This window comes from Pelophylax lessonae (assembly GCF_965119305.1).
Source record: "Pelophylax lessonae genome assembly, chromosome: 9".
NCBI lineage: Eukaryota > Metazoa > Chordata > Amphibia > Anura > Ranidae > Pelophylax > Pelophylax lessonae.
In genome coordinates, this window is record NC_138776.1 from 233918364 (window position 1) to 233945893 (window position 27530).

The following is a 27530-nucleotide window of genomic DNA, read 5'->3' on the forward strand; positions in this document are numbered from 1 at the left end:
AACATTGTAGCAATTTAGTGTCATTTCTTTGATGTTGTCACATATTACAAGATATAATAAAATTTGTACAAAAATGGGAGGGGTGTACTCACTTTTATGAGATACTGTATGAGATACTGTGAGTATTTATATATATATATATATTTTTTTTTTTTTTTTGCCTTAGAGTGCCTTAGTTACACTTTAACTCTGTACGAAATGTACTTTGTTTCAACAATTCTGTACATTGTCCTATATAGATCAATACTTTTCATTCATCTGCCGAGTTCAGAAATCCAGGAACGGAAAGGCTGGCCACCTACGCTAAGGTCATCTAGCAACAGGGCAACGCAGGAGGATCAATCTGTGCTTTAAATGTCTCAACACAGATCTGCATATTGTATCTACCTATACATACATAGAGAAGGTTACAATTATATAGGCAAGTGTTCTCTCCACCAACAGAGAGAGCTCTGGTAATATGAATAGAAGATAAGTAATGGGGATGTGGGATTGACTATCTCTACGCCCACTTGTACTGTACAAACAAATACACACAATCAGAGAGCTGGCAATCTCAGAGTCAGAACATTCCCTGGTCTGCTGTCCGCTGAATCTTTCAGCAGCTACAAGGTAAGAAAAAAACATTCCATCTAAAAACAATACTAATATAGAGAAAAGTATTACAACCTCATTGAAAAATATGATTTTGAACTACTGTCTAAGTTTCAGTTATTATTTGTAGAATTTCTAATCTTGAAGGTATTTATTTTAAAACATGGGGTGAAATGTTGCAATTTTTTGGGCCATGTTATTAAAAAATTATATTTTCAAAAGAAACAAAAAAAAAAACTATTGTAACATATTGCTGTTTTCAAGCCACAAAGAAAGATAGATACATAGAAAAAAAAAACATAACATACTGAATGTATCCATAAGGTGCCTTCTGTTATATTTTGTTACAGGTTTACAGAATTTTGTAGGCAGTATAATACGTGTGCGTTTTCTTGCATATGTATGTAATCCAAAGCTACACATAAACATAAAACAATAACTGGAAGATCAAAATGCTGCTCAGCGATTCTGGAGAACAATCGGCTTAACCACTTCTGGACCAAAAGGATTTGCCCCCTTAATGACCAGGCTTTTTTTTTGCGATTCGGCGCTGCGTTACTTTAACGGACCATTGCGCAGTTGTGCAATGCTGGATCTAATTAAAATTGATGTCTTTTTTTTCCGCACAAATAGAGCTTTCTTTTAGTGGTATAAAATAACTGAATATCCACGCTACCAGGAAAGCAGCAGCTAGCATTAACCACAATGTGATACAGAAAATATAAAATAAAATGCAGCGCTGCATTTTATTTTATATTTTCTTTTAATGGTATTTGATCACCTGTGCCATTTTTTTTTGTGTGCCATAAACAAAAATAGAGCAACAATTCTGAAAAAAAAAACAAAAAAAACAATAGTTTTCACATTCTGCTATATAACATTGCCCCCCCCCCCCCCAAAAAAAAAAAGTAAAAATCGAATTTTTTTTTTAACATTTTAGGCAAATTTGTTGTCTGCTACATATTTTTGTTAAAAAAAATCGCAATAAGCGTATTTTGATTGGTTTGCGCGTCTACTAACTACGGAGAAAGAGTTATGTCATTTTTATTGTTTTTTTTTTTTACTAGTAATCTATGATTTTTTGCAGGACTGCAACATTGAGGCGGACAGTTTGAACCCTTAACCAACATTTTTGACACTTTCAAGGGTACCAGTGACATTACTACAATAATCAGTGCTAAAAATATTCACTGTTACTGTAATAATGCCATTGGCAGGGAAGGGGTTAACCCAGGGGCGATCAAAGGGTTAAATGTGTACCTAGGGGCGTGTTTCTAACTGTATGGGGGCGGGGCTTGTAAAATGATCACAGAGACCTGTGATCCTATATAGAAGCATCACAGGCACTCTGTGATCATTCCAGAGAGAAGGATGGTCAGTTGTGTTTACAACAGCCGACCGTCCTTCTCGCTCAGCGGGAAGCGATCGCGGGTGCCAGGCGGCAATTGGAGCCACCTGCCCCGTGCATCGGAGTCCACGCTGCCAAGTAGGGGCAGGAGCGCGCCGCCTCCAGCGCGCGCTCGCTCGCCCCCTAGCTGCAGGCGCGTAACCAACGTATACCAACAGCGGTTTGCGAAGGAGGGCCAACCTGCCGCAGTATAACTTAAGTGGTTAAAAATACAGTCAGAAAATCTGCATCTTAGAGCAATCTTTGGTCTGCTTTACAAAAAGTGTACAGTAAATTAACAAGAATTGTGCAAATTCAATTATTTTGCCCTATACTTTTATTTTCACTTGTTCACTTTAGGATCAGCGTTTACGTGTAACCTGAACTCAGCTTCCAATGTCACTAGCACAATGTATTATTTTTGAAAAATCATATTAGTAGACTGTCAGGAAGCAACAAGGTCAAAAGGAAATCCTCCTTCCCCCGACTCTTAGCACATTAATTCACATTCATTAGTCAGGACAATGCAGTGTAGGAAATACTGTAACAGCCGCTGTCCACCAACCTTGGGTTGGCCACCTTTTGGTGTCGCATCATAGCTAGGCCAGTGTGATTTAGTCTTAAAAAACTTGTTAAAATAAAGCAAATTTTCATTAACAATATGATCACAATTTTTTTTCCATCTGAGAACCTTGGTGTTTTTAAACTCATCAAAATTTCCACTTTTTTTCTGAAATTTTTCCCTTTTGCAAAGGCACTAAAAATATGTTTCTGGCATTAGGAATAATACCTTATATACAAAAATGTAAAACTATTTTTTTAAAACATTTTGTGCAAGAAGTAAAACAAGTTTACATGTGGATTAGCAAAGGAAAAAAAGCTAAAGAAAGAAGGGAAAGAGATTAAAATAATATTGGGTTGACCACGGGCTAGTAAAGAGTTAAACAGGGACAACTTTTTTTTTTTCTTGAACCACTTCAGCTCCGGAAGGTTTTAACCCCTTAATGACCAGGCCATTTTTTGCGATTCGGCACTGCGTTACTTTAATGAAAAATTGCGCAGTAATGCGAAGCTGTACCCAAATACAATTGATTTTTTCCCAGAAATAGAGCTTTCTTTTGATGGTATTTGATCACCTCTACGGGTTTTAGATTTTGCGCTATAAACAAAAAAGAGCAACAATTATGAAAAACACCAATGTTTTTTACTTTCTGCTATAAAACATTCCCAATAAAAAAAATTAAAAAATCTAATTTTTTTTATCACTTTAGATCAATTTGTATTCTGCTACATATTTTTGGTAAAAAAAATCTCAAAAGGCGTATTTTAATTGGTTTGCGCAAAAGTTATAGCGTTTACAAACTACGGGATAGATTTTTGGAATTTTTATTTAGTTTTTTGTTTTTATTAGTAATGGCGGTGATCAGCATTTTTTAGCGGGACTGCGACATTGCGGCGGACAGATCGGACTCCTAACTGACATGTTTGATACTTTTTGGGGAGCAGTCACATTAATACAGTAATCAGTGCTAAATTTTATGCACTGTTACTGTATAAATGACACTGGCAGGGAAGGGGTTAACATTGGGGGTGATCAAAGGGTGATCAAAGGGGTTAATGTGTGCCTAAATATGCTTACTGACTGTGGGGGGGGGGGGTATGTTCTGTGACAGGAACAAAGAGATTGGGGTTGTAGCTTAGCTAAAACTTCTGATCTCTCTCTACCTGTGTGACAGAAGACTCGCCTGCTTTGTTTACATAAGCAGGCGGGTCTTCTATCAGTTTATCTAATGATTGCGGGAGGCCGGTGGCAATCGCCGCCGCTCCTCCCATAGCCCGTCTCCTTCTGTGTCTAAACACAGCGGCAGTGCCGCTCTGGCGGCTCGCGTGTGCCGCCGAGATCTCGTACACGAAATCCCGTAGTACTACGTGATTTTGTGCAGTCGAGCTGCCCTGCCGCAGTAATACTACAGTGGGCAGTCGGCAAGAGGTTAAATTGTACGTTTGCTGGAACTGACATTAAGTGCAGATTTAAAGGGTAACTCCACTTTCGTGGGGAAAAAAAATAGCAAATAAAGAACAAATAATTTAACGTATAAAATTGTCATGTTGTAATTGAATGGTATTCAAAATTACCTTTCCTTTCCAATTTGCAGCCCCCAAAGACCCCCAAAAAATGCCCAAAAAAACGCCTGCAATAACACACCTGGGCGTTTTTTTGGGCATTTTTTGGGGTCTTTGGAGGCAGGCAAAACATCTTAACTTCTGTATAGGAGTATATATACACACACACTTATATGTATTTATACACATACACATATATAAGTGTGATAGGAGCAGAGCCATATGCCTGTTAATTATTTCATTAGCGCAAGCATAGTATTCTGCTACTTTCATACCTATATATGTATAAGTGTATATATACATACATGTGTGTGTATATATACCCCTATACAGAAGTTCAGATGTCATGCCCGAATCCAAACATGTCCTCAAAAAAGCCCTATAAATGCCTGCAGCAAAAAGAAGGGTGACAGGCGAGAAGCCATATCGCTGTTCTATATGTGACCTAAGAGAAACAATCTTTTTTCTATAGCGGTCACCCTGAAATGGAAGGGTTTGGTCACCCTGCCATAGCAGTCAGAGTCAGTTAACCCTACACTACAATACGGTCACCCTGGCACTTAACACTTTCCCTACAGAAACTAGATTTTTGAATCTAACTATAGTGGAAAATAGCACCCTAACTACACTAGATATCCCTTTCCTCACACTAATAATTGCTAATTGACACTTTGAGAGCAGAAGTAACAGAACTGCTTCCACTCTCTTCCACGTCCCTGTATTACAATGCTAGGAATTTGGCGGGGCTATCTTATATACTGGGGAGCGTATTCACTAATGATTGGCCTCTGGGCCCCCTAGTCACTCCAATCACATTCCTAGCATTCTCCTGCCCCCTCAATTGGCTTTTACTGATGATTCTGGTCCAATCACAGGCTTTTAAAGCCCATTTCCTGTCCCATTGCATTTTGGTCGGTTCTGGTTGCCGAATTCCGAACTTTTTCAGCAAAAAGTTCAGAATGCGGCCGAATTTCGAACACCCAATGTTCGGGTTGAACCGAAGGTCGACCCGAACCGTTCGATCAACCCTACTCCCAATAGGAACATGTCTAAAGGGATGCAGGCCCAGCAGATTTCCTCATTAGTGCTCTGCAGCTGCACAGCTGATTGATAATTATGAAACCACTCCCATCAGATCCACTCAGCAAAGAGGCACAGAGGAACAAACAGTGATTTCTTCAGAATAACAAAAGGTAGGAATCTGCAACAAAGTGTGTTATAATCCTTGCAATGTACAGAGATCACCCAGAGGGGAATGTTTTTTTCTCAACAAAATTGGAGTTACGCTTTAAGGCCAATGCTTATTTGCGTATAAGCACTTACCAAAAAAAATACAAACACAATTACAAATGGCAATTACACATGAGATTACAATATCCCAATCCAACCATACTTGCTTAGACTGAACCAATTACGGTTAGACTGAGTTCTCTCAGATGCTGACAGCTGGTCACTATTGAGCAAAACACAAGATTTTACAAGTAAAAAAGCTAGATCTGACTTCTATGTTTCCTCTCAGATAAGCTGGTGCCTCTCTGCTCTCTACTGACAGCTTTCCCCTGTCAAATCAATGGGTAGCTTCAGATATTGACTCGATAGAATCAATTACTTTTTGCAGAAACCACACTGTTTCTGCACACAGCTTGTCTGTCTTGTAAAATTAACCACTTAATGACCGCCTACCGCAGATTGCGGCAGGCAGCTGCTCCTGGGCAAAGCGACTTAGGTCTACGTGGCTGGCTCTCAGGAGGCTAGGGGGTGAGCGAGCCACCGGCGGCGCGCTCCTGTCTCTGCTCATCAGCGGGAAAGCCGATGGGTGTTTCAGGTGGCTCAGATTGCCGCCTGACACCCACGATCGCTCCCTGCTGAGAGAGAAGATCGGTCGGCTGTTGTAAACACAGCCGACCGTCCTTCTCCCTGAAATGATCATAGAGATCATGTGATCCTTCTATATAGGGTCACACGTCTCTATGGTCATTTCAGAAGCCCCCCACAGATAGAATTGCTCCCCTACGCTCACATTTAACCCCTTGATCACCCATAATGTTAACCACTTCCCTGCCAGTGTCATTATTACAGTAACAGTGCATATTTTTAGCACTGATTACTGTAGTAATGTCACTGGTCCCCCCAAAAGTGTCAAAAATGTCAGTCAGGGGTCCGATCTGTCCGCCGCAATGTCACAGTCCCTCAAAAAATCGCAGATTACCGCCATTACAAGTAGAAAAAAAAATAATACAAATTACATAAATCTTTCGCGCAAAATATGCTTATTGCGATTTTTTTTCACCAAAAAATATGTAGCAGAAAACAAATTGGCCTAAAATGTTAAAAAATTTCGATTTTTAATTTTTTTTTTTGAGAATGTCATATAGCAGAATGTGAAAAATATTGTTTTTATTTCAAAATTGTCGCTCTTTTTTTGTTTATAGCGCAAAAAATAAAAATCGCACAGGTGATCAAATACCACCAAAAGATGGAAAAAAAAGGATGTACATTTTTTTGGGTACAGCGTCGCACGACCACGCAATTGTCCGTTAAAATAACGCAGTGCCAAAAAAGGGGCCTGGTCATTAAGGGGGCAAATCCTTCTGGTCTTAAAGTGGTTAAACAAGATGTATAGATATGAATCGTATGTGGATGAGCCCTTAAACCAGAGCTCTTCTTTATCCATTTAGAGTTCTTCATTATATTTAATATCAGTAGGTCTAAACCAGGTAAAAAGCTATGCTCCAATGATTCCATGCAAGCCTTTCCTATCTTGCTTGTTGCTCTTGCTACTTCATGTAGTCAACATGAAGTAGTAGTATTTGTGAGGATATTTGTACTTTCATATTAGCTAGAAGGAAAGCTAAAGTAAATTACTATAGTTTTGGCCTGTTTCCCTGAACAAAAGCAATGGGTTCTGAATGCATATGGAGAATACTCGCTATAACTATGCTTCAATTCTGATCACTGTAGTCCCCTCTTCATCTGCTTGATGTAAGGCAGGGGAAGTTCCTGATTTCTGGACAACCGGCCCCTTTATATGATGACCACAGTGCAACAGGGAGAGGAAAGAACATTCTATCCTTTAAAATTGGTAAAACTGACCCCCCTCGTTGGCTGCTGCATTATGCATGTGAGGGTTATAGCATCTGGCTTTGCAAGTCTCATTCGGTGCCGGTGTAGCCATGGCTGGCAAACTCCTAAGCCACAGGAGCCACAAAGCCCAGGTATTGCACAGAAACCTGTGATTGCTTCCTACTGTGATAGGGCACTGTGTTAGAGAGCAAGGAGGACTGTTCTCTTTGCCATGTCACCCTTTTCCTGGCTGATTGGCTGCTTTGCAGTGACACAAACATGGTGGTCCTTAGCAACAACACATTAGCTTCCTCTGGGCAGCACTTTGTGTGTTAGACCCATGTATTGCATCCTCCTCTAACTCAGTTGCTTTGTTGTGTTGCAAGTCATATTCTTTTCCTACACTGTGCATGCATTCCCTTCAGACCAGGCAAAGCAACTAAACAAACAATATCCTTTACTGAGGTGGTTGCTGATAATAGTCCAGTTCTCAAAAGACAACTTAAACACAGTTCTGATACAGAACTCTTCTAATATCCCAAAAAAATACCTTATGCTGAAGGCAGGTCCATGAAGCAATCCATTCAGACAATAACCCACAAAAGGCAATACAATTCCCTTAGACTGCATGATTGGCAGTAATCCATTAAGGCAGTGAGTCCGTGATTAGCAGCTACAAATCTGTAGGGTCCCCAGGCTTGAGCCCCCCCTCCCCCAAGGAACCCTGATCAGGCTCCCAGCACCCCCCTACACCAAGGGGGTGATCACTCCAGCAGCTACATTTTGGCAGTTTGGTTTCCTAGGGCTTGGCCCAGGGGCTTTGAGGTGGGTACTGGAAAAGAGAAATGGACAGAGGGCGCACCAGCCTAGCGCATTATCTTTAAAACAATTTATTGTAATAGACATGTATACACATTATACTCACAAAACGATTATGAAACACGGGCAATAAGCAATGAGGGACTACCAGGGGTCTCCACTGGGCATCCTCAGCTGCCGCAGGCCGTGGAAGGATGTAGACCTCCAAAAAACTGCTTACGCGTTTCGGGGTGTTCCCCCTTCATCAGACCTAGACCTGTGTATACATGTCTATTACAATAAATTGTTTTAAAGATAATGCGCTAGGCTGGTGCGCCCTCTGTCCATTTCTCTTTTCCAGTATCTTCTTTGGGTTACCACGACCCGTTGAGAGTGGCAGCACAGCCTGAATTTACTACAATTTGACCTGAATCGCATTTTCCGGCAAGGCCACCCCTTAAGCGCAGGAGTCATTTGCTCTTTGTACAGCTTTGAGGTGGGTAACCTTGCTTAAATTGTAACCCATACAGCCTGGTTACCTCCAGCTCTCAGGTCCCTTTGGGGACACAGGAAAACCTCAGACACTTTAACAGTTGGCATCTGACTGGCTTAACTAACATAAAGAAACGAGCACAGCCAAGAAAACAAGTGCTTACACAGAAAGACATGGTAACCCTTGTAGACATCTACACACTGACAGGTCAGGCAGGGGTGAAACAGAGTTTAAAATATAGACGGTTCTTCAAGAGGCAAGAATTATTTAGTTTATGATTAGAGCAATTAGAGAATCTGCTTATCTTTTTTAAAATATTGTTCTAATAAAAGGCAATGCAAAATGGTGCAAAAAACATATATACAGAAAAGATATAACATAAAAAGACAATAGCAACAGTAAAATACCTGGGATAAAAAGTAATCAACATTTCCTGATCTTTGGTTTCATCGGAGTACATATCACTTAGGAGATGCAATACTCTACTTTTTACTTTGTGGGGTTTATCGGACCTCATTGTTGTCACAGTCTGTGTCATTACATAGTCATTACATAGTTAGTCAGGTTGAAATAAGACACAAGTCCATCCGGTTCAACCAAAAAAATAAAAACAGTATTGAAAACCCAACCATACAATCCCATACACACTATCCTATACCCGATGTTGATCCGGAGGAAGGCGAAAATAAACCCCAGCAAAGCATGATTCAATTTGCTACAGCAGGGGAAAAAAATTCCTTCCTGATCCCCCGAAAGGCAATCAGATATTCCTTGGATCAACTTTACCTAAAAAAAATGTTAGTACCCATTTATATCATGTAAACCTAGGAAAGAATCCAGGCCTTTTTAAAGCAATCTAGTGAGCTGTGTGGCTGTGTGGAGGAGAGAGACTTCCCCTGGACATCATTTAGGAGGCAGCAAGTCTGCCAGGAATCAGAGTGTGGGGAGAACCCAATATAAACACAGGTCATGCAGAGAGCAGAGTGGCCCGCCCCAGTCAGTTTGCCGCAATAAAAAAAAAAAAAACATGTGATCTCCACAAGATCTCAGCAAGATGTGAACAAGAAGTCCAGGGAGACAAAGAAAAGGCACAGAACATAGAGCCCCCCCATCAGTATTTGAGGAAGAAAATAACCAGAGGCATTGTGGCCTACTTCTATCCACGCTCATCTAGCCTACAGAAGTTGCCATCAGTGGACAAATTGCTAAAAATAGTAGATAGGCCCAACTGTTAGGTCAGTCATAGACAGTTAAAATCTAGGCTGGTTTAGCATTAACCGGCCGAGATTCAAACCTGTCATGAGGGCTGGTTTCCAGTTTTACTTCCGGCCCAAGAAACGCAATTAAATACAATTTATTTATACAAGTCGTCCCGTATATATAGCGTTATGTCGTCCATCGAGACATGCCCCTGACAAAGTCATTTGCTGACGAAACATGTAGGGAGGAGTTGGAGAGGTGTGAAGTCATTGCGTACCAGGACGCTGTGGCCATCTTGCTGGTTAGGAATGCCGGAGGTGTTCTACAGACATGCGGTTTTTATGAATGTTATATGTGAGTGTTATTCTTCTCAAACTATTAAATTGGATTGGGATTTCCGCACTATGAGGAGTGTTTCTTTTGTCTCGCTATGGTATTGTTGAGGCCTCGGTGAAGGCGTTTCATCTGGGAGTCCTATAGGTGGATTATTTACAAAGGAGATCTCTTCAAGATGGTTTTCTACTACACATTTGACCTTTTTATGACTTATGAGGGTCTATGGTGGATGGTAAGAGGCAGTGTGATCGGGTGTTGGTGGTGATCCCTTCATCTTTTGGAGTACTTAGCCGCACTACAGTATTATTACCTCTCCCGATGTGGACTCCTGTTAAAATGGACACTTAACCCAATGAAGGTTTTAACCTTTAGATGTGAGCATTTATCATTGTTTAGCGCTGCACCTTGATTACCTTTATATATCTTTGTTGTTGTCCAGCAATATTGTGTTAGCAGCTAACTTGCAGTTATTGTATATAGTATTAGAAATTATAACTAGCGCAGCTGATCTTTGTCTATTTAGTATTTGATAAGCAGCAGGAGAGCCTGAGCATCCAGTAGCTCCTTGGAGAGTCTTTGCTGCAAAGGGCAAATTACATGTCTACTCTTGTTGACACAGGCAATTGGTAAATGTGCTGGTGGTACTGGCTCCAAGTAGAAGACATGAGCTGCCTGCGGCTCATTTTGCAGTGAATATTGTCTGTAAAACCAATAAAGGAATGCCAGGGGATTTATTTGCCATTTTGAGCAAACTTTACCCTATTGGCTTCTATCGGACTGTACATAAGAAGAAACTTCTTGCCACCATATGCCTCTCTGTTATTACTTTGCACCTACTGTACTGTATTACCTGCACAGTAGAGATGTCACGAACATAACATTTTCCGTTCGTGAACGGCGAACGCGAACTTCCGCAAATGTTCACGAACGGGCAAACCGGGCGAACCGCCATAGACTACAATAGGCAGGCGAATTTTAAAACCCACAGGGACTCTTTCTGGCCACAATAGTGATGGAAAAGTTGTTTCAAGGGGACTAACACCTGGACTGTGGCATGCCGGAGGGGGATCCATGGCAAAACTCCCATGGAAAATTACGTAGTTGACGCAGAGTCGGGTTTTAATCCATAAAGGGCATAAATCACCTAACATTCCTAAATTGTTTGGAATAACGTGCTTTAAAACATCCAGTGTGTGAATACGATCAGGTATGATGTTGTATTGATCAGGTAGTGTAAGGGTTACGCCCGCTTCACATTGACAGACCAAACTCTGGCAGACCAAACTCCATTTGCAGTGGGCACAGAACGGTCTGTGGGCCTGACACTCACTGGCAGGCAACTGCAATTATATTACAAAGGAAAAATGAAATGAATTTTTTATCTGCAAGGTGCTGTGCCACCCTATATGAGTGGTGGGCACTGGCAGTGGGCACAGTTCAGTCAGTGGGCCTGACACACACTGGCAGGCAACTGCAATTATATTAAAGGGTAAAAATGAAATGACTTTTTTATCTGCAAGGTACTGTGCCACCCGATATGAGTGGTGTGCACACAGTACAGTCTGTATAAATATAGAAAAAATAAAATAAATATAGACTGATGTACCAGCCCTAAAAAGAGCTTTTTGGGGTGCTGCCAGGACGCTGTCCTTACAGCAGGAATGGACACAGAACACTGGCCTAGCTAATGATTTCCCTATTAATTCAGCAGCAGCAGCACTCTCCCTGCTCTATTTAACACTGCAGCTTCAGAATGAGTCTAAGATGGATGCTGTCCTTGCTTTTTTATAGGAGGTGGGAGGGTCTGGGAGGGATGGTATGCTGATTGGCTGGAATGTGTCTGCTGACTGTGAGGTACAGGGTCAAAGTTTGATCAATGATGATGTATAGGGGGCGGACCGAACATCGCATATGTTCGCCGGCGAATAGTTCGGGACATCTCTACTGCACAGTAATCCATAGGGACATAGGCTTTACAGGCTCATGTATGAATGTTCTAAGTTTTGCATTCCTGACATTCATATATTGCCTGCTGTAGCCATGTCTAATAACACTTCACCCATCTCAGCTAACAGTAGACTCCAAGGCACTCATGAAATGTTGAGTGAAATTTAATTAGGTGCAGGATTTTCCTTACTCCAGACAGATACTTTTCAGGACCCCTTTACCAACTGTCCACTGTCCAAGTGTCTGAGCACTGTATATTGGAAGTCATATGCTCCCTCATACCCATAAGCACAGGGTATTTACTGAGGATTCCCACAAAGCAACCAAACAGTAAGGGAGCATGGCAAAAATCAGTGTCAATGGGTGGGGTGGTTTTTTACAAAAGAACCCATCCTTCCCGTTTTCCTGCTGTGGCTTAAGCACAATGATGCAGTGTCACATAAGGAGAAAGTTTGTTAATTGCCATTTAAATATATTTTTTGTCTTAGGTAGACCATGCCGTTGTGTAAAAGTAGGAAAATTGTTCTTTTTTTTTTTTTTTTTGATTCTTTTTTTTTTGTTGATTCTTTTTTTGATGTTGTTGGTTTCGACTTGAACTTGAGAAAGTTCAGAGAAATGTAACAAAGCTAATAAGGGGACTGGATGACCTTAGTATAGCCCTGCCCCCTAGAGAGCTGCTGAGAATTACACTTTCTTGGGTCCCCTGGGTTACCATTAGCAACTGACAGTAGATAAACAGCAGTAACAGTTCTTGGCTCAGACAATGAACAGTCCAGGGGATTTGGTTTTTGTGTTTTATTTAGAACTGGGATGGGAGAAGGGATGAGTGGGATACTCCAACTATGAACTATGCACAAACTTGAGGACAACGATCTGTAGTGTGCAGCAAGGCTGCTGCTTCACCTTGCCACAGAAGTGAAGATAAATAGAATGTTCCTGTTTGAATATTCTCTTCAGGGTTAACAACTTGACACCCTCTTTACTATCACTGCCTGTGTGCTGACACCTGTCCGCTGACTCTAGCCACTGGAGTGGTCCCCTTCCTGGGCAGACCCTTTGGCAAGCTCCCCTGTGCTCACCGACACTGTTTTTCCAGAGTTGCTTTGCCTTCACCTCCACAGTCAGTTTCACTCGACCTCTGGGTTCAGCCACACCACTGGTTCACTAGGGCGACTAGTAGAATAATTCTCCTGCGCTCGAGTATAACATAGGCCGGAGGGAAGAGAGATACTTCAAACTTGATTGGAATAGCTTGTGGTCTTGCTGCCCCTTCAGGATCAAGGGTATCCGAAACCAACTAGAGACAACAAAAATGAAAAAAGGGCGCACCGACCTAGTGCATTACCACTAAAAATGTATTAAAAGTATTAAAAAGCATATATTATACTCACAAAGCAGGTGTGTATAACCACACATCAACATAACACACATATAGTCTCCAAGGTAGCCAAGGAACCGCACTGTGCTGAATGGTATACAGTGTGCCACATAGGGCTGCTGTGTCTAGGCTAACGCGTTTCAGGGGCGAACCCCCTTCCTCAGAGCCAAAAAGAATTGCTACATCAGCAGTTATTTTTGGCTCTGAGGAAGGGGGTTCGCCCCTGAAACGCGTCAGCCTAGACACAGCAGCCCTATGTGGCACACTGTATACCATTCAGCACAGTGCGGTTCCTTGGCTACCTTGGAGACTATATGTGTGTTATGTTGATGTGTGGTTATACACACCTGCTTTGTGAGTATAATATATACTTTTTAATACTTTTAATACATTTTTAGTGGTAATGCACTAGGTCGGTGCGCCCTTTTTTTCTTTTTTGTTGTCACTAGGGTGGCTGCCTGTGACCACCTTCATCAGCAAACAGGAGGAGAGACAGCCATCACCCTCCTCCCGGGACCTGGCTTTCCGCCCTAAAACACCCTGTCACATGTGCCCTTGGCTTTTATAGCCTATCCCAGGATGCACCACTGTCAGTGCTAACCCACTGGGACAGTTACAAAGCCTGTGCATCCCTGGCTGGGTTTCTTCCACTGTCCAACATGCCCCCCTATTGGACACAGTGGGGACACTCCCGCAGACCAGATGAATCGCACATAGACACATGCAACAGGCCTGACTAGAAATCCTGCTCCCCTGTTAAGCAGATAGATCAACTAGGTTTTACCTACTGCTCTCTAGAGATGTATAGAACTGTTCGCCGGCGAACAGTTCCCGGCGAACTTAGCATGTTCGCGTTCGCCGCTGCCGGCGAACATATGCGATGTTCGGTCCGCCCCCCATAAGACATCATTGAGGCAAACTTTGACCCTGAACTTTACAGTCAGCAGACACATTTCCAGCCAATCAGCATACCTCCCTCCCACACCCTCCCACCTCCTATAAATAAGCAAGGGCAGCATCCATCTTAGATCATTCTGAAGCAGTGTGTGTAGTGAGAGTAGGGAGAGAGCTGCTGCTGCTGCTGCTGCTGCTGCTGCTGCTGTTAAGCTAGGGACAGTTAGTCAGTGTTCCTGGTCTTGCAGTGTTCTTGTTCCACTACTGCTGTAATATCAGCACCCCAAAAAGCCCTTCTAAGGGCTGGTATTTGTGTTTTTTTTTTTTTTTTATATATATATATATATATACCTAGCGTCCCCAAAAGCCCTTTTAAGGGCTGGTAATTGAGTTGTTTCTTCTTATATATATATATATATATATCTATATCTATCTAGTGTCCCCAAAAGCCCTTTTAAGGGCTGGTAATTGAGAATTTTTTTTATTTATATATATACATATATATATATATATAGTGTCCCCAAAAGCCCTTTTAAGGGCTGGTAAGGTAATAGAGTTTTTTCTTTATATATATATCTATATATATCTATTGTACACTGCAGTTGCCTGCCCGCTGTGTGTGAGAGGCCACAGACCTACCACAGACTGTACTGTGTGCACACCACACTCATTTTGGGTGGCACAGGCACAGTACCTGGCATTTTAAAAAATATATTTTTTTTCCTCTGTCATAATTGCAGTGAGTGCTGTGTCAGGTCCACAGAGTGCACTGTACCCACTGCAGTGCACTGCCCACCACTGATATATATACGGTGGCACAGCATCTTGTTGCAATAAATTGAAAAAAAAAAATATTTTTTATTATTGCAGTTGCCTGGGCTGCCAGTTACTGTCAGGTCCACAGAGTGTACTGTGCCCACTGCAGTGCCACTGTGTGCCCACCCACCACTGATATATAAGGTGGCACAGCAGCTTGCAAAGTAAAAAAAAATATATATATTTTTTAATTGCAGTTGCCTGGGTGCCAGTGACTGCTGTCAGGTCCACAGAGAGTGTACTGTGCCACTGCCCACCCACCACTGATATATAAGGTGGCACAGCAGCTTGCAAAGTAAAATAAAATATATATTTTTTAAAATTGCAGTTGCCTGGGTGCCAGTGACTGCTGTCAGGTCCACAGAGAGTGTACTGTGCCACTGCCCACCCACCACTGATATATAAGGTGGCACAGCAGCTTGCAAAGTAAAAAAAAATATATATTTTTTTAAATTGCAGTTGCCTGGGTGCCAGTGACTGCTGTCAGGTCCACAGAGAGTGTACTGTGCCACTGCCCACCCACCACTGATATATAAAGTGGCACAGCAGCTTGCAAAGTAAAAAAATATATATATATTTTTTAAATTGCAGTTGCCTGGGTGCCAGTGACTGCTGTCAGGTCCACAGAGAGTGTACTGTGCCACTGCCCACCCACCACTGATATATATGCCTGCAAGAGAAAAAGCCAGCCGCAGAGAAGCCGTATTCCTGAAAATATAAGAAAAATGCTGTTTTTTAGGGGTTCTGGACATGCTACAGAGCTGAAACTTGACAGGTACACTTTTTAGACCCCCCAGACACTAAATACAAAAAATGACATGCCTGCCTGAAAAAATGCCCGATAAATGCCTGCAAGAGAAAAAGCCAGCCGCAGAGAAGCCGTATTCCTGAAAATATAAGAAAAATGCTGTTTTTTAGGGGTTCTGGACATGCTACAGAGCTGAAACTTGACAGGTACACTTTTTAGACCCCCCAGACACTAAATACAAAAAATGACATGCCTGCCTAAAAAAATGCCCGATAAATGCCTGCAAGAGAAAAAGCCAGCCGCAGAGAAGCCGTATTCCTGAAAATATAATAAAAATGCTGTTTTTTAGGGGTTCTGGACATGCTACAGAGCTGAAACTTGACAGGTACACTTTTTAGACCCCCCAGACACTAAATACAAAAAATGACATGCCTGCCTAAAAAAATGCCCGATAAATGCCTGCAAGAGAAAAAGCCAGCCGCAGAGAAGCCGTATTCCTGAAAATATAATAAAAATGCTGTTTTTTAGGGGTTCTGGACATGCTACAGAGCTGAAACTTGACAGGTACACTTTTTAGACCCCCCAGACACTAAATACAAAAAATGACATGCCTGCCTAAAAAAATGCCCGCTAAATGCCTGCAAGAGAAAAAGCCAGCCGCAGAGAAGCCGTATTCCTGAAAATATAAGAAAAATGCTGTTTTTTAGGGGTTCTGGACATGCTACAGAGCTGAAACTTGACAGGTACACTTTTTAGACCCCCCAGACACTAAATACAAAAAATGACATGCCTGCCTAAAAAAATGCCCGATAAATGCCTGCAAGAGAAAAAGCCAGCCGCAGAGAAGCCGTATTCCTGAAAATATAATAAAAATGCTGTTTTTTAGGGGTTCTGGACATGCTACAGAGCTGAAACTTGACAGGTACACTTTTTAGACCCCCCAGACACTAAATACAAAAAATGACATGCCTGCCTAAAAAAATGCCCGCTAAATGCCTGCAAGAGAAAAAGCCAGCCGCAGAGAAGCCATATTCCTGAAAATATAAGAAAAATGCTGTTTTTTTAGGGGTTCTGGACATGCTACAGAGCTGAAACTTGAAAGGTACACTTTTTAGACCCCCCAGACACTAAATACAAAAAATGACATGCCTGCCTAAAAAAATGCCCGCTAAATGCCTGCAAGAGCAAAAGCCAGCCGCAGAGAAGCCATATTCCTGAAAATATAAGAAAAATGCTGTTTTTTAGGGGTTCTGGACATGCTACAGAGCTGAAAATTGACAGGTACACTTTTTAGACCCCCCAGACACTAAATACAAAAAATGACATGCCTGCCTAAAAAAATGCCCGATAAATGCCTGCAAGAGAAAAAGCCAGCCGCAGAGAAGCCATATTCCTGAAAATATAAGACAAATGCTGTTTTTTAGGGGTTCTGGACATGCTACAGAGCTGAAAATTCACAGGTACACTTTTTAGACCCCCCAGATGCTAAATCCAAAGAAATTTTTTATTTTTATTTTTTTTTAATTTTTCCAATAATTGGCTCTCTATCAAAAAATTATAATTTTTAAGAACTTTTTTTTGCGTGATCCCTCTCCGGCATGCCACAGTCCAGGTGTTAGTCCCCTTGAAACAACTTTTCCATCACTATTGTGGCCAGAAAGAGTCCCTGTGTGTTTTAAAATTCGCCTGCCTATTGAAGTCTATGGCGGTTCGCCCGGTTCGCCGGTTCGCGAACATTTGCCGATGTTCGCGTTCGCCGTTCGCGAACGGCGAATTTTAGGTTCGCGACATCACTACTGCTCTCTTGATAAGCAGGCAGAGCAAACTATACTCCCTACCTAGCACCTATCTTGGAGGGTTCTACATCAGTTATGAGGAACAACTACAAAAATGTTTTCTCCCTGAAGAAGAGGTGCTTGAGAGCAAATATGATCATAATAAATATGTGTTTCCTAGCAAACACAATCTGCAAAGGATATAGAAAATGGTAGTGACATAAACACGTACATTCAGGTTGAACTGGATGGACCGGTGTCTTCATTCAACCTTTTCCAACTATGTAACTATACTGTATGTAAATTCTTTGGAATATTTACCCACATTTATTATGCTCTTGCCAGCAATTCCTGGCTGCTATAATATTAGAAAACCAACCACTTGTGGAGAAAGGCAGATTATGGAGTGAGTCAGCATTGTGTTTTCATAGGTACTGCCGCAATTTTAATCTATTAGCGTGTACTGGACATCATCTACGCTTGGGAACATGTTTGGGATGACGATAAGGAATAATGTAATTAGAGTGAACAGATTACAATGTCAACAATCAATTAGGGCTATCGCTGGCATGCTGATAGTAGAGATAATGTGGCCTTATTGGAGAAAGTCTTTTATTGTACAGGCGAATGTGCAGTATATTAGACACTGAGTCAAACAAATGCCAAATGTTATTTTTCTAAAGCTGCTCATACACGAGCGCATGTGATTAAAGATGAGTGTTTTCTTTATCAATAAACCCACTGGCAATATACCCAATCTACTTTCCCAGGTTGGTAATTTGGACTGTTTCTCAGCACACTTCTTCATAGAATATAGTTTGTACTAGGGATCGACCAATTATCAGCAACACCGATATATCGGGGGCCGATATGCACTTTCCCTAATACATCAGAATCGGCCCCTGAGGTTACCGATATTGCCGATATTTAGGGAAAGCGCATGTACCGGAGTGATGCCTGCAGCTAGACGCATCACCCCAGTGTCCATAGCCAACGGTTGGCTGACTTGTAATGACAACCGATGCGGCTGAGAAGCCACTCGGCTGTCATTACAAGGAGTGGGAGGGGAGGTCCCCCCCTCGCACCACCTTCCGCCCGGGTCTCCCGTCCCACCGGGAGACCCGAGCATCCTACCTCCACCGCAATCAGAAGAGAAGACCCGATCAAAGCTGCATTCGGCTATGATCGGGTCTCCATGTAAAAAATCATGTCATGACATCACTTCCGGGTACTCGGCAGCGAATTAAAAAAACTGACAGCATTCAAAACAGCCAAACTTGGTGTTTTGAATGCTTTTCAGTGCCGAGGAGGGGTTTGGGTTCCCCAGATTCCTCCACAAGGAGTACCTTTGTAAAAAAAAAAAAAAAAAAATGTTTTTACATGTCCGAAAATATCGGCCGATATCGATATCCGATGACCAAAATATTGGTATCAGCTTTAAAAAAATGATATCGGTCGATCACTAGTTTGTACCTTCCAAAATCCCTGCCTTCACTTTATGACCACCATTCAGAAATGAAATACCCCAATGGTAGTTCATTGTTTTAATGAATGACAGCCTGAGTGTGAATTAATCCAAGCCTCGCTCTCAGCATTCAATACAATGTTTTCCATCATTAGAGAATAATCTGCTTTCTCCATGGGATCATAGGCTAAACTGATTTCTTTCCTATGCTCTGACTGAGAAAAGCAGACAAAATTACCAGTCTCCTCCACGGGCCATAATCAATGGGTAGAAGCCTAGCCCCTAGTCCCCTCAAGAAAGCCCCTGTCCTGGTTGGGTCTGTCACAATGAGTAAATACATAAAAATCCCATTGCTTCTTTTTATAATTACGTCAATTGATATATAGAAAATATTACACTTAGCAACCCTTTATATGGTTCTGGAATATTTACGGCCGATATCACAGGCATTTCACTTTGTAACTCAGGCACAGTCAGTCTTGTAAAATAAATTTGTGAGGGTAGGAAAAATAGGAACTATTGTTGACTTGTTTATAAGGTACATGGTTATGCATTATAATAATGCAACACGACTAAGAAAAAAAGCTAGTCAGGTTGCTGAATCTTGCTGATAACTACTGTTATCTTAGTCTGAGCAATGAAGGTGGGCAGGAAGGTGGACTTATGTATATATTGTCACTCATAAGTGATAAGTGCCTTTTGTGGCTTACCAGCAACCATAATACATAGTTACATAGTTACAGTACATAGTAGGTGAGGTTGAATAAAGACAATAGTCCATCCAGTTCAACCTGTGTAGGTGTGTGTGGCTGTAATCATCTCACATAGCCCTGAATGTTTTGATCCTTGAGATGTACGTCTAAGAGTCTTTTGAAAGCCACCATACTACTCGCAGAAACCACCTCTTGTGGTAGAGAATTCCACAATCTTGTAGCCCTAACAGTTTTGTGTATCAATGATTTGTTTTTTGACTGTTGTCCCATCTGCCTTGAGATCATTCACATGCTCCTCCTGTGTAGTTCTGAGCCAAACCCTCACTTTTCTCATGGTCATCCTTACCCCATGAGGGGAAATCTTGCATGCAGCTCCAGACCAAGGGCAATTGATAGTTATTTTGTATTTCTTCCATTTGCGAATAATCATTCCAACAGTTGTCTTCTTCTCACCAAGCTTCTTGCTGATGGTCTTGTATCCCATTCCAGCATTGTGCAGGTCTACAATCTTGTCCCTGATGTTTTTGACAGCTCTGTGGTCTTGCCCATGATGATGAGGTTTGAATGGGATAGAACCCTGGGAACAAAGAACACGAAGGAAAAATGAGAGTGCTTCAAGAGCATACTTAACAAAGGGATTGGCCAGTGCATTCCAAAGGGAAATAAATTTAAAAGAGCAAAACTAAACCCTGGGTGGCTAAACTCCAACATAAAAATGCATATTAATGCTAAAGAAAAGGCCTTCAAAAAATACAAGGCTGAGGGGTCATTGGCCGCATTCAAGCATTACAAAGAGTCTAATAAAAAATGTAAAGACGAAATCAAGGCGACTAAAATAGAACACGAGACACATATAGCGGAAGAGAGTAAAAGAACCCCAAAAAAATTCTTTAAGTATATAAACAGTAAGAAAGCGAGGCCAGAACACATTGGCCCCATAAAAGACGACAAAGGAGATTTGGCCACAGAGGACAAAAGGCAGTAGTGTTAAATAAATTCTTCTCTTCAGTCTTCACAAAAGAATTGGGGGGCTACACTAACCCAGCTTGTATGGCCAAACTAAATAATACCCCCTGAGGAAGTACCGCCATGGCTAACAGAAGATAGACTTAGAACTAAACTAGAGAAACTTAACATACGGGTATGGTGGCCAGCTGATTGGAAAAAAGCCAACGTGGTACCAATATTTAAAAAAGGGCAGAGATATATCCCGGGTAACTATAGGCCGGTCAGCCTAACATCAGCAGTCTGCAAGATTTTGGAGGGGATGTTAAGGGACCACATACAAGACTTTAGTAATGAAAATGGTATTATTAGTAGTAATCAGCATGGATTCATGAAAATTCGTTCTTGCCAAACCAATCTATTAACCTTCTATGATGAAGTGAGCTGCCACCTAGATAAAGGTAAGCCTGTGGATGTGGTGTATCTGGACTTTGCAAAGGCCTTTGACACCGTTCCCCACAAACGCTTACTGTTCAAACTAAGGAAGGTAGGTATGGACCATAAGGTGAGTACCTGGATAGAGAACTGGCTCCAGGGGAGAGTACAGAGGGTGGTGATTAATTGGGAGTACTCGGATTGGGCGGGTGTGGAAAGTGGGGTCCCCCAGGGTTCTGTCCTGGGACCAATCCTGTTTAATTTATTCATAAATGATCCAGAGGAGGGGATATCTAGTACAATCTCAGTATTTGCGGATGATACTAAACTAAGCATGCCAATATCTTCTATGCAGGATGTGGAAACCTTACAAGCGGACCTGAACAAAATAATGGGGTGGGCAACTACATGGCAGATGAGGTTTAATGTTGAAAAATGTAAAGTAATGCACTTGGGTGCCAGAAACCAGAAAGCAAGCTACTCACTAGGGGGGGAACCTCTGGGTGAGTCTAGTATGGAAAAGGACCTGGGGGTACTGGTAGACAGTCAACAGGCTTGGCAGTGGCATGCAATGCTAAGCTGCTGCAAGTAAAGCCAACAGAATACTGGGATGCATAAAAAAGGGGATTCACTCCAGAAATAAAGAGATTATTCTCCCTCTCTACAAGACTCTGGTCCGGCCACATCTGGAGTATGCTGTCCAGTTCTGGGCACCGGTCCTCAGGAAGGATGTGCTGGAACTGGAGAGTTGGCACGTCGGTTTCTGCTTCAATCGGGTCTCCGTCACTTCCGGTTTACTCGGCTGCCAACTATCAGTATTCAAAAATGCAGATTTCGGCGTTTTGAATACTTTGAAGTGCAGTGGAGGAGTTTGGGGTCTGTTAGACCCCAGATCCCTCCATTAAGAGTACCTGCCACTGCCAATTACTGTCACAAGGGTTGTTTGCATTCCTTGTGACAGCAATCAGATTTATCTATTTTTTTTAAAACAGATTTTTTTTTTGTTCCTATTTATTTTATTTTTTATTTTTAACACTAATTTGTTTTGCTGCAGTGATGATCAGTATATTTTGACAACAGAGTAGTCCCCAGTATCAGAATAAAATGGCACAGCAGGGAGGATTCCTACATTTACCCTGCTTGTGTGAATGGAATATTTTGGTTGGCTGATCAAAAAAAAAAAAAAAACAATCAATTTATGACTAGCTTTTTTGAAAAAATAGAACATTTATGACCAGCTTTAGTGTCTTTCAGAGATAGAAAAAACCAGCATATGATTCATCATACCATTTTAACCACTTGCCGACTGCCGCACGACTATTTACGTCGGCAGTCAGCCCCTCACAGGCAGAGCGACGTAGGTCTACGTCGCTATCCTGTGAGGGTCTAGGGAGCGAGTGCGCACCGCCGGAGGCGCGCTCCCACGTGGTCACGGACCCCCCCGCGCGTGTGACCGGCGGACCCGATGTCCGCCGGTCACTCACGATCGTCCGTTAGAGCGGGAGAAAGGCAGGCGGCTAATGTAAACAAGCCGCCTGTCATTCTCCCCTGTGTAAGAATGGAGATCATACGGTTCTACTATGTAGGACCGTTGATCACTGTTCATACACCTCAAGCCACAGCCAATCACAGTTAGAATCACGCCCCTAGGGACACACATAACCCCTCCCTCTCAAAAAAAGTTAACCCCTTCACTGCCAGTGTCATTTTACAGTAACAGTGCATATGTATAGCACTGATTACTGTAGTAATGTCACTAGTAACCCCAAAAGTGTTAAAAATGTCAGTCAAGGGTCCGATCTGTCCGCCGCAATGTCGCAGTACCGCAAAAAAATCACAGATCGCCGCCATTACACGTTTAAAAAAAACAACAAAAATGACAAAAATCTTTCCCTTAGTTAATATAGTTACATAGTTAGTGAGGCTGAAAAAAGACACAAGTCCATCCAGTTCAACCTATGATGTGTGTGTGTTTGCTTTTAACCGTACATTGTATACCCCTGTATGTTGTGGTCTTTAAGGTGTCCATCCAATAGTTTTTTGAAACTATCAATGCTCCCCGCTGATACGACTGCTTGCGGAAGAGAATTCCACATCCTTACCGCTCTTACAGTGAAGAACCCCTTACGCACTTTAAGGTTAAACCGCCTTTCCTCTAGTTTTAGTGAGTGGCCACGTGTCTTATTGTATTCCCTTACTCTAAATAGTTTGTTCCTTATGCTAGGGTCGCCAGTACAGTATTTGTACATTGATATCATATCCCCCCTCAAGCGTCTCTTCTCCAGAGAGAATAGGTTCAGTGCTTGTAGTCTTTCCTCATAGCCGATGTCCTCCATTCCTCTAATTATTTTTGTTGCCCTTCTCTGGACTTTCTCCAGTTCCAGCACATCCTTCCTGAGGACCGGTGCCCAGAACTGGACAGCATACTCCAGATGTGGCCGGACCAGAGTCTTGTAGAGTGGAAGAATAATCTCTTTATTTCTGGAGTGAATCCCCTTTTTTATACAACCCAGTATTCTGTTGGCTTTGCTTGCAGCGGCTTGGCATTGCATGCCACTTCCAAGCCTGTTGTCTACCAGTACCCCCAGGTCCCTTTCCATCCTAGACTCACCCAGAGGTTCCCCCCCTAGTGAGTAGCTTGCTTTCTGGTTTCTGGCCCCCAAGTGCATTACTTTACATTTTTCTACATTAAATCTCATCTGCCATGTAGTTGCCCACCCCGTTATTTTGTTCAGGTCTGCTTGCAAGATTTCCACATCCTGCATAGAAGATATTGGCATGCCTAATTTAGTATCATCCGCAAATACTGAGATTGTACTAGATATCCCCTCCTCTAGATCATTTATGAATAAATTAAACAGGATTGGTCCCAGGACAGAACCCTGGGGGACCCCACTTTCCACAACCGCCCAATCCGAGTACTCCCCATTAATCACCACCCTCTGTACTCTCCCCTGGAGCCAGTTCTCTATCCAGGTACTCACCTTATGGTCCATACCTACCTTCCTTAGTTTGTACAGTAAGCGTTTGTGGGGAACGGTGTCAAAGGCCTTTGCGAAGTCCAGATACACCACATCCACAGGCTTACCTTTATCTAAGTGGCAGCTCACTTCATCGTAGAAGGTTAATAGATTGGTTTGGCATGAACGATTTTTCATGAATCCATGCTGATTACTACTTATAATACCGTTTTCATTACTAAAGTCTTGTATGTGGTCCCTTATCATCCCCTCCAAAATTTTGCAGACTACTGATGTTAGGCTGACCGGCCTATAGTTACCCGGGATATATCTCGGCCCCTTTTTAAATATTGGTACCACGTTGGCTTTTTTCCAATCAGCTGGCACCATACCTGTCTGTAAACTATCCTTAAAGATCAAGAATAATGGTCTGGCAATCACCTGACTGAGCTCATTTAGAACCCTTGGGTGCAAGCCATCCGGTCCCGGGGATTTATTTATGTTAAGTTTCTCTAGTTTAGCTCTAAGTCTATCCTCTGTTAGCCATGGCGGCACTTCCTGAGGTGTATTATCTAGTTCGGCCTTACAAGCGGGGTTCGTGTAGCCCCCCGATTCCTTTGTGAAGACTGAAGAAAAGAAATTATTTAACACTTCCGCCTTTTCTCTGTCCTCAGTGGCCATTTTTCCTTTATCATCTTTTATGGGGCCAATGTGTTCTGGCCTCGCTTTCTTACTGTTTATATACTTAAAGAATTCTTAATAAACGCAATAACTTTTGCGCAAACCAAACAAAATGCGCTTTTTGCGATTTTTTTTACCAAACATATGTAGCAGAAAACAAATTGGCCTAAAATGTTAAAAAATTTTGATTTTTACATTTTTTTGGGGGGGAATTTCATATAAAAAAATGTGAAAAATATTGTTATTTTTGCAAAATTTATGCTCTTTTTTTGTTTATAGCGCAAAAAGTAAAAATCACACAGGTGATCAAATACCACCAAAAAAAAGCTCTGTTTGTGGGAAAAAAAGGACATCAAATTTGTTTGGGTACAGCGCCGCACGACCGCGCAATTGTCTGTTAAAGTCATGCAGTGCCGAATCGCAAAATAGGCCCTGGTCAGGAAGGGGGTAAAATCTTCCGGGGCTTAAGTGGTTAAAACCTAAAACAGAACTATTAGGCAGAATTGGGTGCTAATCAGAGAGAATATTCACCACAGATTTTAATATAATGTATGTTTTCTCTTTTTTTTAAACAGGATGAACCAGACACTCCTCACTGACAAGTTCTCCTCAGCCCTCCATTTCCAGAAACTAATAATGAATAAATGTCGACATGTACCAGACATTACACCCTTTCTGGGAACATCTTACAGCTTGGTGATAGTCCTGGGCTTGCTGGGTAATAGCTCCTTGATTTATGTACTCTTTCGAAGAAAAGAAAAGGGCAATGTGACTAACATTCTTATTGCCAATCTAGCCTTCTCTGACATCCTAGTGGGAATCTTCTGCTTACCCTTCACAGTTGTCTACACCATCATGGATTACTGGATGTTTGGTCGGTGCTTATGCAAGATCACCAATTTTGTCATGTGTGCATCTGTTACCGTATCGGTCATGATCCTAGCCCTCATTGCTCTGGAAAGACATCAACTTATCCTTCACCCAACTGGGTGGAAACCCAGTGTCCTCCAAGCTTACATAGCTATATTACTTGTTTGGGTTATGGCTTCTCTTCTGGCTGTGCCATTGATCAATGCTGTAGATTTGACAGATGGCATTCACAAAAATATTTCAAATATTTTCGACTCACTTGCAGACAAGTCTCTTTGCTTGGAGAAATGGACCTCTGTTCAGGAGAGGAGAGGATACACTGTGACAATTTTGCTCTTGCAATATGTTGTGCCACTTTGCTTTATACTATGTTGCTACTTCCGGATATCTGTGTATTTGCGCCATAGGGAAGGTCTGTTAGGAAGGAGCTATAGCCACATGAGAAGAATCAACATTATGTTAGGCTCCATGCTTGGAGCATTTGCCATTTGCTATTTGCCACTTCAAATTTTTAACATTATTGTGGAATGGGACCACCAACTGATTTCCGTGTGCTATCACAATCTTATTTTCTCCTTGTGCCATTTGTTAGCCATGATTTCAACTTGCATCAACCCTGTCATCTATGGCCTCCTTAATAGCAATGTGAAGCAAGAACTAAAGGTATTGGTTGAAAGGTGTGCAGGACGGACGCAGAGGAGACCTAAAAACCAGGAAGAACCAGAAAAGCATCCTCTTGCCATCAAGTCTGGTTCAGCTTTGCCTGGTTCACCAAGTTCAAATCATGGACAAGATACGTGTTGAGAGACAGCATGTGAACAGTTAAATTCACTGCAAGAAAAGTACACAGATGCAAAAAGCACATAACATCAGAGATATACATGTACCTTTACATTAGATATGAACTTGGAGGACTTGTAACAATTGAAAAGCTATTTGCTCACATGTATGATAATATCAAAGGCATGTTGTGACTTTTAATATCAATGGCTTGTTTACATACATAAATCCTGGGAATCTTTAGAAAAACATAAAGCAGAATTCTTGTTTCAAGTATTTTTATTGAATAAGCAAGTGAGTAACAGCGTTTAACATACGGAATAATAAGAAGAAGTGTAAATAAAGATTGGCAACATAGCATAACCAACAACTCTAACTACAGTAAATCGTGAGGGTTGGTAGACAAGGGGCGGTAAGATGGGTGGTCACGAGAGAGTGGTGATTGGCGCTGCCAACCCACAGGCACCCCATAAAGGGAGCACACTGTGCCTAGGCGGGGAGGCGCGACCAATCAACTGTTATACTAAAAGGGAACAGTACCCAAGTTTACTGTACCGTGTGGGAAGGGGCAGGGGGGTGAGAGGAACCTCACGGGTATCCAACCAAACCGGAGAAACATGGGCTATAGTCAGCCAGAATGAGGGAGCAGGTTGAACATAAAGCAGAATTCAATGGGATGACCAACTTATTGGATTTTTCTGTTTCAAGTATTTTATTGAATAATGCAAGTGAGTAACAACGTTTGACATACAGAATAATGCAAGGTAATGTAAACAAAGCTTGGTAACAGAGCATGACCAATAACTGTAACTACAGCAAATCGTGAGGGTTAGTAGACAAGGGGTGGTAAAATGGGTGGTCACGAGAGAGTAGTAATTGGCATCACCAACCCACCGGCACCCCATATAGGGAGCACACTGAACTTATTGGATTTTTAGAGCACCAAGACTGATGGAAGTACCTAATGATTAATAGTTAATGAATCAGGAAAATCAATAAACTGACTACTTTTGATTTTCCTGAGTATTTCCCTGCAGATCTACAGAGATTCGCCCAGTTCCCAAATCCAGACAGTCATGATTTATGAACTGTAGAATTTGCCAAGGACCAGACAAATGATCACAGGGA

General features: G+C 41.9%; 1 protein-coding gene across 1 annotated transcript; it reads left to right on the plus strand.

The window, feature by feature from the left end:
- The first annotated feature begins 518 nt into the window (after window positions 1-518).
- On the plus strand, window positions 519-26620 carry LOC309563648 (neuropeptide Y receptor type 4-2-like). The gene is made up of 2 exons (XM_082268222.1): window positions 519-612; window positions 25328-26620. The coding sequence occupies exon 2, from the start codon at window positions 25329-25331 to the stop codon at window positions 26424-26426; it is 1098 nt and encodes a 365-aa protein (XP_082124348.1). The 5' UTR covers window positions 519-612; window position 25328; the 3' UTR covers window positions 26427-26620.
- Window positions 26621-27530: the final 910 nt, after the last annotated feature.